At 34.2% G+C, this 17,920-nt stretch overlaps 1 protein-coding gene across 5 annotated transcripts; it reads right to left on the reverse strand.

Annotated features, from left to right (window-relative positions):
• Window positions 1–761: 761 nt before the first annotated feature.
• On the reverse strand, window positions 762–11,657 carry LOC143233444 (uncharacterized). 5 transcript variants are annotated; one of them, XM_076469690.1, is made up of 5 exons: window positions 11,421–11,511; window positions 8,639–8,754; window positions 5,205–5,398; window positions 1,984–2,094; window positions 762–1,478 (listed from the first exon to the last, which is right to left on the reverse strand). In XM_076469690.1, the coding sequence occupies exons 2-5, from the start codon at window positions 8,664–8,666 to the stop codon at window positions 1,296–1,298; spliced, it is 516 nt and encodes a 171-aa protein (XP_076325805.1). In that variant the 5' UTR covers window positions 8,667–8,754; window positions 11,421–11,511; the 3' UTR covers window positions 762–1,295. The 5 variants fall into 5 exon arrangements, 3 of the variants coding, with proteins under 3 accessions (XP_076325805.1, XP_076325804.1, XP_076325806.1); XM_076469689.1 differs by lacking the exon at window positions 11,421–11,511 and adding an exon at window positions 8,877–8,993; XR_013018156.1 differs by lacking the exons at window positions 762–1,478; window positions 1,984–2,094 and adding exons at window positions 6,047–6,138; window positions 8,877–8,998 and having other exon boundaries at window positions 5,201–5,398; window positions 11,421–11,657.
• Between the last annotated feature and the right edge of the window lie 6,263 nt (window positions 11,658–17,920).

Consider the following 17,920-nt stretch of genomic DNA (forward strand, 5'->3'; position numbering starts at 1 on the left):
AAATTGGAAAATGTTGGATTCTAATTCTTGCTGAGAAACTCTTTAACAGGCTTAGTCACGTTGTTTCTACGTGACTAAATCCATAATAACAGTTGCTTATGAAAACTACATTCACTAAATTTAAAAGGTTTGAACTTGTCACTGTGCATGTTTCATTTCAAATGTTTTCTGTTACAATATCTGTTCGTGAATTTTTTTTATTGGTGTTTAAAACATTGCAGATTCAACTTTATTTTCTAAACTCTCACACATACTATTTTCATATTTTCTTGCCGTTCCTTAAAGACACAATATTTCATGTAAACTGCTTACTGACAAACTGTTTTACACAATCGTGGAAGATATGTATAAGTGTTTGACTTGTATAATAACTATCAATAACGAAGCCAAAATCCATTAAATTTGAGGGATAAGAAAGCATTATCTTAAAGTTATTTAATGTAAACACTATCAGACTTTTGTACTCTACTAGTTTTTACACCATTTAGTAAGAAATTATAACTTCCATAATCAGCGAATCTGATCTGTCGTTTAACATTCTTTGCTAAACAAACGTAAAAACTTCCTGGTAACATACTGATCTAAGTATGTCTATCGTCTCATAGCAGCGAAGTTACTCTCAAACTTTGGAGCAGCGGGTGCGTTATAATTGTGGCTATCAAATCTCTTTGTTCTATTAGAGTAGGACTTGAGAAGAGGCTAGTGTAGATAACCCACGTGTAGCTTTGTACAAAACAATCATAATGAAAGAAAATATTAATAGTACTTTTCATTATCACATGCGCAAGAGAAAGGGTGGAACAAGGTTGTACTTATTCTTCATGGGAAGGAGGGAACAAGGTTCTAATTATCCTTCATAGAAAGGATGCCACAAGACTGTACTTATACTTCATGGAAAGGAAGGAACAAGGTAATAATTATACATCATGGAAAGGAGGAAACAAGATTATACTTCACTTTTATTTAATATGATCAACATGGTAACAGGTGCTAAAGTGTCTCGAAATGATAAAGTTCATTACATTCATTGGTTTTTATTTGTAAAATACACTTTTATTTAAGCAAATAACAATGTAATCGCAATACACGAGAACAGCAGACTATACGTAAGTTTAATAAATCGCTCCCTTGATCCACGTTCAACACATGAAGAAGTAAATAAAACCCAATAGATCTTTGTTGTACACATGCAACTCGACTGATTGAACTTCGTGAATTGTTTACGGAACGTTAACTAATTTCCTGACAAGGTATTAAATGTATCAAACATTAAAGGTCGGATCGTCCAGGCTTCACTAGTAAGAAATTATATTTTTTATTTTGTTGGCGAGATATTCAGCTGCGTTAACTGTAGGAAACCTGTTGGATCCATTGAGAGGTTCCACCATAACGATGCCATCAGGATTAACAAAGTAGGCCGCAGAACTTCTTGAACATTGCTTTTTAGATTCCTCCTTCGGAACCAGGACTCGATGAGGCTACATTGTGCAACCAAAGGTGTGCAATTAGAATATTATTACTATTTGAATAAGAAAATAAAGTTAAATACTTTGTTCAAATTTATCAGCAAGCAAGCACAGTGAAGAAACTATAGTTTCCAGGCACTTGTTTTATTATATCAGTTACAAAATAAAATATTTGCTTTAGGTTTAAATAACATAACTAATCAACTCTTAGCTGACTTTATATCACTGATATTTTAAATTTGTGTTTAAACACAAACTGCTGCTTTTGGTCAATGTGAGAGAAAAAAAGATATTTACACAAGCTTACTATACTTCTAGATATCACTCAGTAAAATATATTTATAATAAATATTTATCTGTGAGTAAGTTTGTACATTAAATATTTTGATATTATGTATAGATATAATATTACTGTTTACTAATAAGAATGTTACAAATATATATTGTCATGTTAAACTACTACTATGTTTAATAGACCTCGCAACGAAGTTCTTCCATTTTATTTGTTATCACTCACTGTAGCCGGATATACTCCATCGCTCCAGATTGCCAACATATCTCCAACGTTTACCAAAATGGCTTCCTCTAGTGGGACAGCAGATATCCATTCTCCTGTTTTCGTTTTCAACTGAAATATAAAAATGTAGGATTTATAAATTGTCGCCTTTCACGTGAAGTTATACACCATAATAAAGTGATTTTTATTGTTTCTATAATCAGTTTTATAATTGTTTATAATCGGTGTGCTAGTTTCGAGGTTGACATTGAGGAAAATCAATCTAAAATACAAATTACAGGGGAACCTCGGTTCTCGAACAATTCGGTTTTCGAACAGATTGTTTGAGAGAAAATGTCCCGGTTGTCGAACATAAACGCGCTTCCCGAACAAAGCTGTCGTGGCCCGAATCCCCGAAATATCCGACTGATGACCCTTCGGCCATTTTCGGCCCACGCCATGCTTGCCTAAAACATTTTACCCGCACTTCTCGCTCAGTCCACACCCTCGCTAAAATCTACTGTGAACGTTCTCAGTTTTCTTTCTTTTTGTTTTTCTAAATATTCTGATTAAATAAGCCACCATGGGGTCAAAGAAGGAAAATGAAACCAGCAAACCAAAAGAAAAGTTGTTACAGCTACAATAGAGGTGAAAAAAGATCTCATAGCGAAGTATGAGAGTGGCGTTCGCGTGTCTGACCTTGCAACACAGTTTGGTATGGCGAAGTCTATAGTCTGCACCATACTGAAAAATAAAGAGGTCATCAAAGGAGCTGATGTTGCAAAAGTAGTTACAGTGCTTACGAAACAAAGATCACAAACAATGGAAGACGTAGATAACCTGTTGTTGATTTGGGTAAATGAAAAACAGTTAACTGGTGATAGCATTTCTGAGACTATCATTTGTGAGAAAGCAAAGCAGTTGCATGCTGACCTCCTGACAAACAACCCTGGAACGAGTGCTGATACGAATGATGTCTTTAATGCTAGTAGGGGTGGTTTGAAAAATTTAGGAAGAGAACTGGCATACATTGTGTTGTGAGACATGGGGAGGTGCAGTTCTAACAAAGACGCTGCTGATAAATTTGTTAGGAAATTTAAGGACCATGTAGAAGCTGAGGGTTTTATTCCCCAACAAGTGTTCAACTGTGATGAGACAGACCTCTATTGGAAGAAAATGCCAAAGAGAACCTACATCACCAAGGAGGAGAAGTCACTGCTAGGACACAAGCCAGTGAAGGACAGGCTAACTCTATTGTTATGTAGTAATGCAAGTGGGGACTTAAAACGTAAGTCTTTGCTTTTGTACGATTCTGAGACCCGAGGGTTTTTAAGAAAAATGTCTTGAAAAGTAAACTAAATGTCATGTGGAGGGCTAATAGTAAAGAATGGGTAACCAGGCAATTTTTTATGGAGTGGGTCCATGAAGTGTTTGCCCCATGTGTAAAGAATTACCTCACGGAAAAACAGTTGCCACTCAAAACCCTTCTTGTGATGGACAATGCACATACTCACCCACCAGGCTTGGAGGACGGGTTGGTGGAGGAGTACAGTTTCATTACGGTGAAGCTTTTGCCCCCTAACACGACTCCTCTCATTCAGCCCATGGACCAGCAGGCCATATCGAATTTTAAAAACTCTACACCAAAGCACTGTTTCAAAAGTGCTTTGAAGTGACCTGTGACACAGAGTTAACCGTCAGAGGGTTCTGGAAAAATCACTTTAATATCCTCCATTGCTTGAGGATCATAGACAAAGCCTGGATGAAGTGTCTTTGAGGACCATGAACTCAGCCTCGAAGAAATTGTGGCCAGACTCAGAAGCAGATAGAGACTTTGAGGCTGAGCTTGTTGTCAAGGGTATTGTCTCACTAGGCAAGTGTATGGGCTTGAATGTGAGTGGTGAGGATGTGGAGGTGTTGGTGGAAGACCACAACACTGAGCTCACCACGGAAGAACTCAAAGATTTTCAGAAGAAGCAGCAACAGAGGCAACTGAGGAAGTGTCTTCAGATGATGAGGAAGGAAGGGAGGATGCTCCTAATTCACTAATCAAGGAAATGTATGGAAAATGAAGAGAGTTACAAGGTTTTGGGAAAACATTTCACCCTAACTAAGGTGTAGCAAACTGCAGCATAAACCTTTTCAATGATAATGCCATGCCTTACTTCAGAAACATTTTAAAATGCAGGCAAAATGAACCTCATTAGACAAGTTTTAGTGAGAAATAGGTCTAGTGATTCTAAAGCAGGTTGTAACGGTGCAAAGAGACAAAAAAAAAAAAAAGAAATAGAACCCCAGAAAAAGAGTTACCTGACGTTTTTATGGAAGGTGGCTCCCCTTCTAAACAATAATAACCCTCCTACTCTCCATGTTTCTCACCACTTTTCACTTACGCCATCAGCTTTCCTCAGCAGAGGTGAAGTGCAGTTAAATTTTCATTTATTGTCTTTTTATTGTCTTTATAGTTTTTTGTGGTTTTTATGCATGCAAGTATTATTATACAGGTATAAATAAGCAATATTTTTACTTAAAATGATCCATAATGCGTAATTTTTGAATGTCTGTAAGGGATTAATTTAATTTACAGTATTTTTTATGGGAAAAATTGATTCGGTTTTCGAACAGCCTTCTGGAACGGATTAAGTTCGAGAACCGAGGTACCACTGTATTTGGAGTTTGTAAGTGTGGTTAAATATGAATCCTTTTAATATTTGTTATAGCAACGAAAAGGGTTAATTATTGTACAACATACAGTTTTTTTGTATATACTAGCTGATGTACTCATTCAACGTACAGAGAAAATATTGTGGTCAAGGGAAGTGACATAGCATGGATGAGACCCGAGCTTCGACTGCTCTATATCAGGCATGCCCCTCAGTGGCACTGTGGCATGTATTTGGACTTACAACACTAGCTAAAATAACAACAAAAAGACTTCCCTCTCAGCCACTGAAAGACAGTTAAATTCACTAGGAAATATTAAATAAATCAATTAAATAATTTTATAAGAATTAAATATATTGTGATTTTAATATTCAGTTATGACCTACGTGGATATCAGCCATCATGTCTTACGAAGCTGAGATGAGGTTTAGAAAAAAGAAGCAAGAAGAGACAATACAGATAACCAAGAACAATACACAGTGGACACGATTTCCAGATTATAAAGTTATATTACATTAAATCTTTATGGTTAAAAGTTTAATTGTATTCATTTTTAAAAGCATTAATTTAATCGTTACCTCCAGACCACCAACATTATCTTGAAACAAAAATGTCACCGTTCCAAAGTCAGAATGTTCACCGCAACGAACAGTTGTTGTAAGGTCAGTCACATCTGTCACAGGAGGGTAGTACAGCAGTCTTAATGTTGATGCATTTTCTTTGTACTTAGTGAGTTCTTGGTGTCTCTTCAAGAAAAAGTCTTCTGCGAGGTCTGGGCACCAAAAACATTCAGTTGTAAAGGTCGGTTATAGGGGAAAATTAGAAACACTTATTACACTGAGATTATAAATTTAATTTCTGTGAAGTAATTAAATAAATATGTTCCTCTACCAGCAAGTGTATCTTGTACTTTAAACTTTTTACACTTCTGGCATTAAAAAGATTTGAAATTAAGAGAACACTTAAGAATAAACAATTTAAAATGAACAGAAACAAACAACAATATGAAGAAATATCGTTCTTCCACTGAACATAACATATACAATTTATTTATACTATTACTAATCTGTAAGTTAGTGTGGAAAATTGTTCTTTGATACAAACCTATTTCATTATTGTTCAAAATTGTTTTAAATTAGTAATTTTTTAACATTATTTTTATTATGTACAAACTAATGTATATTTTTGCACCATAGGTGGTCTAAATGTCGCCCAACAAACAGACATGGGAGAACAGAAATATTTTCAGGTGAGGGTGGGTAATGAAACAAACATCTAAATCAACAAACTGTTTTAATATGTGTTAAATCTGTTTACACATGATATTGTACCAGACATTATCCTAGTAATATTAGTTAAATAATCGGAGAAATACTACTGACAAATAATTCTCATAACTAAATGGAAGTCAAAATGTTACCTAAAGATAAGGCAAGAACCACCAAAAACGGCGACACAGGTTCACGCACGAGTCGATGAAGTCAAGACAAGTTTCTTTGAATCCGGGAACATCTTGATCAGATGGAAAGATACATTCACTGTTCCCTATTTCATAAGTTTCTTTTATTTCTTTTTAAATTCCCGTCTGGAGACTAAATGATGAAAGAACCGCAGTGGGTGTTAACTTTAAGGAGTCAGGGGACATTTAGTTACTTGTTTCTTTGAACAGAGATAATAATTGGTAAATTTGTTTTGTAAATGTAAATAGAAGTTCTATGAATCTCCATATACAACCAAGGTGAAGAAGTGGTCTTGTTTCGCTCCTGTGTTTATGTATAATCAGAACTGGTACAAAAGATGAGTGTTCGTGAAGGGCGAAGTTTGTTATTCTTTGTACATATACGTCAATGTACCAGGTGATAGTGAAAGTCGATCACTTTTATTGTAATGGACTCAAAAGGTAACATGTAAAAGTGTCGAAGGTCAAGAACAAACTGAGGTTGGAGGAACTTTGTACCAAGACGCACATTTCCTTTGAAAGTGAATATAACTATTTCACGTAATTATTTAAGGAGAAGAATCGCATTCTAGAGGACAAGGTACACAACACTGTGATATACACTGCTCAGTCTACTTAATACAAATAGTAGTCTTACCTAAACAGGGCAAATAAGAACCAAATACACATATAGTGTAGAAACTGTGTGTGTGTGTACGTTTTGGAAGCATGCTTTCCAACAAATGAAAATATTAGAAAAATATTTGGTATCTGTTATTATACTTTAGAGATCAGGTACAATAGAAATGAATATAAAGATATTTATTTTAATAACTAATTCAAATAACCTATTTTGTATCTTCGTCACTTTATTTTATCGTTTTTATTCTTTCCGTTATCAAAATATCTATTTGAGCGTAGTGGGTGGTTGATATTTTTTAACAACTGTGGAATGTTTAAAATAAGTAGAGTTTTGCTAACAACCAACAGAGGACATTTGTTGTTAGTGATATTTTCTCTCTCTCTCATAGGTATTTGGGTATTGATGTTTATATACCCAGGAGGGTCATGTTTCGTCGACCTCTCCTACTTCCTTTATATTTGTTTTTACAACTGTCAAGTGTATTTATACACTGCACACGAGGGCTACCGTAACCCGTACCCACTCAGGCCCCTTTCAGGGCAATGTCCATGCACTATCTACACATACACTTGGTGCAAAAATCATTTTTCTTTATAGTTCCATGATTATTTGCACTTTCACTACATAGGTATTAACTATAAAACATTTACATTAAAAAACCCTTTCAAAGTTTAGTAATTAACCCCTAAACTAATGTGTAGTTTAGTTTATAGATTACCTTTTCTCTTTATTTAGAAAATATATATTCACTGGGAAAAGGTGTTTAGGTCTATCCTCATCATGTATACACTTCCTGTGTAGTTCGCTTACCAGTTCATTTTTTCTCCAATTTCTGTCAAAATAATTCATTATGCTATGTCGGAGTCTATCTACTATGTGCGCGTATTTATACATGAATTCTGACAGTGTTGTTCTAGGTACTTTATAAGCTGTTGTAAGTAGTGTATTTTGTTTTGTTTGAAGTAGTTTTTTGTTACTTACATTTATCCATGCAGAAGCTGCATTCATAATTATTCACAGGACTAATGTACGTTTTATATATTTTTTGATGTTATCTGCTGATTTTATGATGTTATCTGCTGTTGCTAAACTAGTTTTACCAGTTAGTCTTCTAGCACAGTTTGTTCTTCGCCAAATTTTTGTTCTAATGTTACTTCTGTGGTTTACCCACGTTAGTTTTGAGTTAAATGTAAATCCTAAACATTTTGCAGATGTAGCAGTCTGAAAGAGTGCTCCATTCATATAGATCTGAGGTTGTGTTTTTTATGTTTTAATGATATCAGTAGAAATAGTTTGGTTTTTTGAATTTCGCGCAAAGCTACAAAAGGGCTATCTGCGCTAGCCCTCCCTAATTTAGCAGTGTAATACTATAGGGATGGCAGCTAGTCATCACCACCCACCGCCAACTTTTGGGCTACTCTTACCAACGAATAGTAAGATTGGCTTAACATTATAACGCCCCCACGGCTGAAAGGGCGAGCATGTGTGGTGTGACAGGGATTCAATACCACGACCCTCAGATTACGAGTCGAGTGCCTTAACCACCTTGCCATGCTGGGTCGGGAGGATTAGAGAACCAGGATCTAGTTCCATACTATTTCAACGGTTTGATTTTTGGCTTCTTTGTAACGAAGGGGTAGTAGTACAGAAATGATTATATTGCGTCGCGATTGTTTAAGAACATTGATCTAAATAGATAAAATCAAAAAAGTAGATAAATCAGCACTGAGGAATATCTGATGAACTTTTGGAAGATAGACTTTCATTTATCAGGAGTTCCACTTCTTCACTTACCGAAATAAATCTTTATAATCAAAAATGATTATTGTTAACCTTTTTATTGTGATTTTATGAAATATATTGGGGGAAAATAACAAAATAAATTTACATTATTTTTAAGGATATTTTTTATGTATTAATCTTCTACCTACATTTCTTTATCTGAACTAAGGTAGCCATCGTAATGATTTGGAAGTCTTTTGTATTTTTCTTTTACTTCAAGAGGAAGTAGAAAAAGCTCTCTGGACTTCTGGAAAATGGCGGAAAACTAGAAAACAGAAAAGATATATACAACTACATGTTGTTCTGTCGTTTTTTGTAAACTTCCTATCTCAATCTTAACAAAATTAAAATTGGAGAAAAACAAGTAATTAAAAGAGCACGACATACTTGTTCTTGTGATATTCCATGGTTTACAAGGTAAACAAAACCAATTTGTGAGAAAGCTTGGTGGATTTCTGACGCCACTTTACGGAATGCTTCAGTACTCGGCTGACCAGCTTGTTTCAACCCTGTAAAAAAACAATAAGTTTAATTACAACAACTGGGTCGGTGTGAACGCATTTTCGAAGTTAGAGAAGCAAAATTATACTTGTTACAAGATAGTGTTACTTTTATCATATATTTAACACTACATTCTTTGCTTAGGCACTTATCGATTTGAGGAGTAAAAGAGCGAATAAAATTATTCCAATAAAGATATATTTCCAATGCCCATTAACGCCGACACATTTCGCTCAATACGGAACTCATCAGTACAGCTGGGACACAAGAAAAGCAGTATTGGTTATATGAACCGATTTGGTGATATCTGTAAACTCATGTTGACGAATGAGAGAGTAAATGGCCATAACTTCTGGGGTTTGTACTCACTGAAAATAAATTCCAGAGTAGTTCAAGAGCTAGTGGTGGGTGGCATTTACAGTTGTTTTTCCTCTAGTATATTACTTCAAATTTTGAATTTCTAGAGCATATAGGACTCAAGTAACTTTTCGTTAAATTAAACAAACGAAGAATAGTCATTTATAAAATATCTTCCAGCGCATTTGTATGTTTTATGTAATCCATACTTTTAAACTGCTGTACTCAAGTTTGAAATATTGCCGCGTCTAGATATAATTTTTAATTCTCGCAAAACTACCCGAGGACTGTCTGGGCTAGTCGTCCTTACTTTAGAAGTGAAAGACAAGAGGGAAGACAGCTAGTCATGACCACCTACTGCAAACTCTTGGCTACTCCTTTACCAACAAATGGTGGGATTGAGAGTGGCTTAATGACGCTCACACGAGTGAACGGGTGAATTTTTGTTGTTGAGTATCGAACCCCCAACCACCTGACCATCACGTTTCCCGCACAGAGATATGTACGAAGTTAGTACTTTTCACCAAATCATTCAAAGACCCGAGTACTTCACGAAACAGTATTATATAGATGTCAAATCTGATTTCGATTTACAATTAGTAAGCCTACCAATTACCATTCATATATTAGTTGAATTAGTGAAAAATGTGTTATAGTGGATTTGACAGACATAGTGGAAATAATAGTTGTTTAACTTTGTATTACATCGGTCCTGTAAATTATGTCTTGGCTAGTTTACAATAACATGCTCGAAGCTGACTAAACATCAAGTTTAAAATCTTTATAAACTTGATATACAGAGTTTGACTTTCCATAGTGGGCACAGAACAGATAACCAAATGAGTAGCTGTAGTTTTGACGATAAAATTATAGAATAAATATACAACATGTTACATAATTCTAAGCTACATAGTTGGCTATTTGTGTTGTGTTCGTCAAGGGTTCTAGCGCTACAAGCCTTTCCGATGACTCATTGAAGTGCAGTGAAATCAGAGTTGGAAATATTAGATAATATAATTCACGTATTTATGTGAGCGTTATTTTTGAGTGATTTTAATATTTGAGTTGTGACCAAAGTGGATGTCAGCGAACATGTTTTACGAATCTCAGATGAGAAACACTAAGGAAATATAAGAATACAGATGACCAGCAACAATAAGCACTGGGCATGATTTCCTTACGGGTTGTCAGTAATAATTGTTTACGATTTTAACACGTACAGTTTCCACAAATTGATGTTTTTTCTTTTATTCAATAATGTCTAAACTTCTTTGACATGTTTCTATCTTATGTTTATCATGCGGGACTCATTTATAATTGTTGTTGCTTTCAACCCCGAAATATTGTAATCTCTATATCAGAATGATAAATTTATTAGCTTTTATTGGAGCATAACGATTTTTGTCTTCAAGGTGGAAATAGTGTAACTGAACAAGTACAGCTGTAAGCACGTTAACCAAAGTATTTAGACACACAAATAAGTGATTGATAAAACATTGGGAAATCGATTAAAGTAAACAAAACTTTGAACTCCAAAATGTCTTTGCGAAGAAACATCTTTATCAGTTTTAAGAACTCGAACTTTTTTGTTGGTAGTTATTTTTCAGTTTGTTCTTGAAATGTATCAACACTTTCTAGGCTTAACATTTTATGTAAACAGTTCTTGTTTTTTATTACATCGACACAAGTTTTTTCAGCACAAATGAAACAAGCTTCATGTAATATTTTTCGTGCTATTAAGTTCAGAAACACAATCTCCCATCTTGAGCACCAGAAATGATTTACATAATGTTTTTTTTTTAATGAAAAGACACACCAGACATCAGATTTATTTGAAGTTAAGCCTATCAGAAACCAAGTAGTTCTTATGACACAATTTGTATTGTCCTCCATTGTTTAGGTTTTATTTCTTACTTGAGATATTTCAGCAAAAAACACGATTTTAGAAATGTCTAATTTCTTTACGGTCTGATACTTTGTTGTATGACATTTTAAAAAACACATATTCTTCTATTTTCATCATGTGTAAAGCTTATTTTATATTTATTGTAATTTTCAAGTTCACGGACTTACCCACAGCTTCGATGTCGACAACTGGAATAGAAATCATCAGTTCTGCTGAAGTCTCGAATCACTACGTAATGAAACAGATTTATCGTTCGGTTTAGAGACAAATAAGCTGATGTTACATCTCTAAGAGTATGTTGTTATCACGCCAGTGTTAGTGTCCAATAATAGTTAACGTTATCGGTGATTGGCTAGAATGTACATTTTCATTGAGAATATTTTGTTTCTTCAACCCAATATTCTGAGGTTACAGAAATACTCTTGGTGTAAACTTACTAGTGCAAAGAGCGCTGAAAATGTGAAAAACCTGATGCACGAGTGTATAAGCGTGACTGGAAATGTATTAACGATAAATGATCTTAGTAGATTTTGTTTAAAGGAGAGAAACAGTTTAAAACTGTAATACACAACTGCATAAGTATGATTTACAAAGTTGTATTTATAGACGTGGAAAAGGTGTTTTTAAAATTAATTGACTGATTCATATAAAATATTTGGTTCATTGTTGTTGCTTCAATCAACTCTTTTCGTGACTGGCACTATTTAAACAGGTTTGTTTTGCCGGGCTTGCTCTGACACTAGCTGAGAAGATATTCTAAGGACTCTTCAGAGGAGTTCTGTGTATTTGTATTAGTTCCAAACTTTACATATTTCCGTGTTTGAATAAATACGTCTCTATCAACCTCAATGGGTCGGCATGGCCATGTGAGTTAAGGCACTCGACTCGTAATCTCAGGCTTGCGGGTTCGAATCCCCGTACACCAAACATGCTCATTCCTTCAGCCACGAAGGCGTTGTAATCTGACAGTGAACCCCACTATTCGTTGGTAAAAGAGTAGACCAAGAGTTGGTAGATGGTGATAACTAGCTGCTTTTCCTCTAGTGTTACATTATTAAATTAGGGACAGTTAGCGCAGATAGCCCTCTTGTAGCTTTGCGCGAAATTAAAAAACAAACAAAACAAGCTCAACTCAGTATATCTTTCTGGGGATAAATTGGACAATAATGTCGTAACGTGATACATCCATTATATGACAAAAATTCCAGAACTGTACATTTTGACGAACGTGTGTACGTTTTATTCTTTCTTTTCAAGACATAGCTAAGTCCATCTTTAGCGTTAAAGAAATTTTTAACTTACTAATGTGTCACGAGTGTTACTTTACATATCTTAGAATAAAGGTGCAGTGAGATTTCCGAGTTTGTTCTCTACTCTTCCATTTCCATGTTGTAGAAAGTTGTAAACGTCCTATTGCTTTGCTCTTGCTAACCTCAGATCAAACTATCACATATTTTATATTTTGTGAACAAGCTCAGGGGTTGCTCGGGAATCATCCTTTGCAGAAGTTTTCAATTCTTGAGCCATAAGAACATAATTAACAAGAAACCAAAACACTTCTATCCTGACAACACTTCACACCTTTAATTTTTGTAAACGCACATTTTCTCTTTCCTCCTGACAGACTCTTTTCATATCAACTGGATTATTTCTGTATGAAAGGATTATATCAAAGGGATTATCTCTATGTTATCTGTTTGGAAAGAAAATATAACATTGATCAATGTGTTATCTAAAAGGATTATATCAACGGGATGATCGATATGTTATCTGAAAGGATTATATTAACGGGATTAGATTATCTCTGTGTTATCTGAAAGCATCATATGAATGGAATGTTAAATGAAAGGATTATATCAATTAGATAATCATCGTCTTATCTGAAAGGATTATATCAACAGGATAAACTCTATTTTATATGAAAGGATTATATAAACAGGATGATCGATATGTTATTTGATAGATTATATGAATGGGATTATCTTTATGATATCTGAAAATATTATATCAATAGGAAGATGTCTATGCTATATGAAAGGATTATATTAATTGGATTATCTCTATGTTATCTGAAAGAATTACATCAGTGGGATAATATATGTGTTATTTGAAAGAATTATGTCAACGGAATTATCTCTATTATATTTGAAAGGATTATATCAACGGGATTATCTTTATTATATTTGGAAGGATTATATCAACGGGATTATTTCTATTTTATCTGAGAGGATTATATGAGTGGAATTATCTCTATGCTATCTGAAAGATTATATGAACAGGATGATCGATATGTTATCTCAAAGGATTATATCAATGAAATAATCTTTATGATATCTGAAAAGATTATATGAATGGAATAATCTCTATGTTATTTGAAAATATTATATCAATGGGATTATCTCTAGGTTATCTGAAAGAATTATGGCAACGGAATTATCTCTATTATATTTGAAAGGATTATATCAACGGGATTATCTTTATTATATTTGGAAGGATTATATCAACGGGATTATTTCTATTTTATCTGAGAGGATTATATGAGTGGAATTATCTCTATGTTATCTGAAAGATTATATGAACAGGATGATCTCTTTGGTATCTCAAAGAATTATATCATTGGGATTATCTGTATATTATTTGAAAGGATTATATCAATGAGATTATTAACACAAAAATAAATTTAACACATACACAGACATCTAAAGTAGGCAAATACAATATTAAGTCAAGCTAGTTCCAAGGGATTCCCGATCCGGAATGTTATTCGGTCTTCCAACTGGATCTGTTATTCGTGCACACTGAAATCAACCACCTTAACTTCCAGTGCTATTACTCCAACACTTTATCACTAACAATTTTTTTTTGTAAATTACTCATTCTATTTCGTAAACGAGATCACCCATGTCACTTCCAGAAAGGCCTCTTTGTGACCAGCTTTGATATAAATTCATTTTTTAATGTTAAAATTCCCGTTAATCAAAACGTCTTCCTCTAGTATTTTTAAGGGAGACATTCTGTTAGGAAATAGCAACAGTTTTCAAGAGAATAAAATCAGTAACACTAATTGTTTTTTATTTTTAATTTATGTCTTTTGCCATTTTTACCAAAAGGTCATCATTCAGCACGACCTTAAGTAAACAAAACCCTCCTCTGTCACTAAAACTGTCATGTAAACCACTCGTTGATAAACAAATTGCTTTACAGAAACATGGAAGAGATGTACAAATATTGAATTAATGTATTGGGTTGAGGAATAATTCGTGAGCGTTTTTTCAAGTTAAAAAAAAATATTCCTAAATGAAACGCTTTCGCAAAATATTTCATGTCATTTGGTAGATACTTTTTTGCTCTAATAGATGGTGTGTTTGATTTTCATATGTCTTTAATTTTTGCTCTCATTTTCAGCTCATTAAATGGAATGTCAAGTGGACAAAATCGAGCATTTTCGACACCATCTGCTTTTCGCATTTAATTTCTGGCAATTTCGTTTAAAACAATGCATACTATATACCTAGGTATTACATGAAATAACGTATCATAATAAATGTTTTGGGTGTAATGTGTTCATGCATTGAAGTATTGTATAGTTTTGCATGTAATGCTTGAATGAAATTATTTAAAAACGCTCACGAATTATTCCTCAACCTAATATTTATTCAATAACGAAGCAAAAATCCACAAAATTGAGAGGATAAAGAATTATTGTAAAGCCATTTATTATAAACACCACACGATATTTATGTTGAACTAGTTTTTTCACCAGTTATAACTTCCATAGTCAGTGAATTTGATCTGTCTATTAATATTATTTGCTAAACAGACATAAAAACTCGTTGGCTATTTTACAGGGCTATGGATAGGAACTATGACACTCGTCCTATTCGGCCTGGCATGGCCAAGCGCGTAAGGCGTACGACTCGTAATCCGAGGGTCGCGGGTTTTCGCCCGCGTCACACTAAACATGCTCACCCTCCCAGCCGTGTCGGTGTATAATGTAACGGTCAATCCCACTATTCGTTGGTAAAAGAGTAGCCCAAGAGTTGGCCGTGAGTGGTGATGACTAGCTGCCTTCCCTCTAGTCTTACACTGCTAAATTAGGGACGGCTAGCACAGATAGCCCTCGAGTAGCTTTGTGCGAAATTCCAAAAAACAAACAAAAACAAACTCGTCCTATTACGGGAAAATCACGCTCTGCAGTTTGGAGCGGTGGGTGCGTTATAATTGTGGCTGTTAAGTCTCTTTGTTTCATTGCAGTAGCACTAGAGACGAGGCTATTGCAGATAGCCCATGTGTAGCTTAGTAGAAAATGAAAAAAATATATATATTAACAGTACTTTTCGATTATTTCCATGACGTCACAAGACTGTACTTAACTCTCATTTGATATGATCAACATTGTTACGGGTGCTAAAGTCTTTTGATATGATAAACAAAGTACATTCATTGGTTTATATTTGTAAGATACACTTTTATTTAAGCAAATAACATAATGTAATCGCGATACATGAAATAACAAACTATAAGTAAATTTTATAAATGACACCTTGTATTCACGTTCAACACAAACGTTTAAATAAAACCCAATAGATCTTTGTTGTACATATGGAAATCGATTGAGTGATCTTGGTGTATTGTTTAGGAAACGTTAACTAATTTCCTGACTAGGTATATAATGTATCAAATCTTAAAGGTCAGATCGCCCAGGCTTCACTGATAACAAGTATTTTTTAAATTTGTTGGCGAGATATTCAGTCGCGTTAACTGTAGGAAACCTGTTGAATCTATTCAGAGGTTCCACCCTAACGTAACACTAGAATTATTCTGATGTTAGATAACAATCACTAATACAGGTAACAATCATCGTTACTTAAGCAACAATTATATTAACATATTAATAATAATGATAATACCTTTGAATACAGTTTCTGCACTAGTCTTTTCCTGCAGTATTTAAAGTACTAACGATTGTTACTGAAGACATCAGAACAATAATTTAGGGAAACCTACTTGGAGTTTACCCTAAACCTTCAGGATAAAAGTTGATAGGTTAATATGAAAACTATACATACTGATTCAAGAAATTTAGATTAAATAAAACTGGGTGGAGCGATTGTAATACGTACAGTTTGTCTAAAATACTGAAAAATAAACTCCAACACCAAAGAAAATTGGAAAATGTTGGATTCTAATTCTTGCTGAGAAACTCTTTAACAGGCTTAGTCACGTTGTTTCTACGTGACTAAATCCATAATAACAGTTGCTTATGAAAACTACATTCACTAAATTTAAAAAGGTTTGAACTTGTCACTGTGCATGTTTCATTTCAAATGTTTTTCTGTTACAATATCTGTTCGTGAATTTTTTTTTTATTGGTGTTTAAAAACATTGCAGATTCAACTTTATTTTCTAAACTCTCACACATACTATTTTCATATTTTCTTGCCGTTCCTTAAAGACACAATATTTCATGTAAACTGCTTACTGACAAACTGTTTTACACAATCGTGGAAGATATGTATAAGTGTTTGACTTGTATAATAACTATCCAATAACGAAGCCAAAATCCATTAAATTTGAGGGATAAGAAAGCATTATCTTAAAGTTATTTAATGTAAACACTATCAGACTTTTGTACTCTACTAGTTTTTTACACCATTTAGTAAGAAATTATAACTTCCATAATCAGCGAATCTGATCTGTCGTTTAACATTCTTTGCTAAACAAACGTAAAAACTTCCTGGTAACATACTGATCTAAGTATGTCTATCGTCTCATAGCAGCGAAGTTACTCTCCAAACTTTGGAGCAGCGGGTGCGTTATAATTGTGGCTATCAAATCTCTTTGTTCTATTAGAGTAGGACTTGAGAAGAGGCTAGTGTAGATAACCCACGTGTAGCTTTGTACAAAACAATCATAATGAAAGAAAATATTAATAGTACTTTTTCATTATCACATGCGCAAGAGAAAGGGTGGAGCAAGGTTGTACTTATTCTTCATGGGAAGGAGGGAACAAGGTTCTAATTATCCTTCATAGAAAGGATGCCACAAGACTGTACTTATACTTCATGGAAAGGAAGGAACAAGGTAATAATTATACATCATGGAAAGGAGGAAACAAGATTATACTTCACTTTTATTTAATATGATCAACATGGTAACAGGTGCTAAAGTGTCTCGAAATGATAAAGTTCATTACATTCATTGGTTTTTTATTTGTAAAATACACTTTTATTTAAGCAAATAACAATGTAATCGCAATACACGAGAACAGCAGACTATACGTAAGTTTAATAAATCGCTCCCTTGATCCACGTTCAACACATGAAGAAGTAAATAAAACCCAATAGATCTTTGTTGTACACATGCAACTCGACTGATTGAACTTCGTGTATTGTTTGCGGAACGTTAACTAATTTCCTGACAAGGTATTAAATGTATCAAACATTAAAGGTCGGATCGTCCAGGCTTCACTAGTAAGAAATTATATTTTTTATTTTGTTGGCGAGATATTCAGCTGCGTTAACTGTAGGAAACCTGTTGGATCCATTGAGAGGTTCCACCATAACGATGCCATCAGGATTAACAAAGTAGGCCGCAGAACTTCTTGAACATTGCTTTTTTAGATTCCTCCTTCGGAACCAGGACTCGATGAGGCTACATTGTGCAA

This window comes from Tachypleus tridentatus, chromosome 12, assembly GCF_004210375.1.
Source record: "Tachypleus tridentatus isolate NWPU-2018 chromosome 12, ASM421037v1, whole genome shotgun sequence".
Classification (NCBI taxonomy): domain Eukaryota; kingdom Metazoa; phylum Arthropoda; class Merostomata; order Xiphosura; family Limulidae; genus Tachypleus; species Tachypleus tridentatus.

Excerpts from the sequence above, each read along its gene's own strand:
- LOC143233444 (XM_076469690.1), bottom strand. The coding sequence starts at position 8,666 with ATGGCTACCTTAGTTCAGATAAAGAAAT. Across the intron at positions 5,399-8,638 it reads CTTAGTTCAGATAAAGAAAT|ACCTCGCAGAAGACTTTTTC; the intron begins GTAGGTAGAAGA and ends TTTGGTGCCCAG. Across the intron at positions 2,095-5,204 it reads ATAATGTTGGTGGTCTGGAG|TTGAAAACGAAAACAGGAGA; the intron begins GTAACGATTAAA and ends TTTATATTTCAG.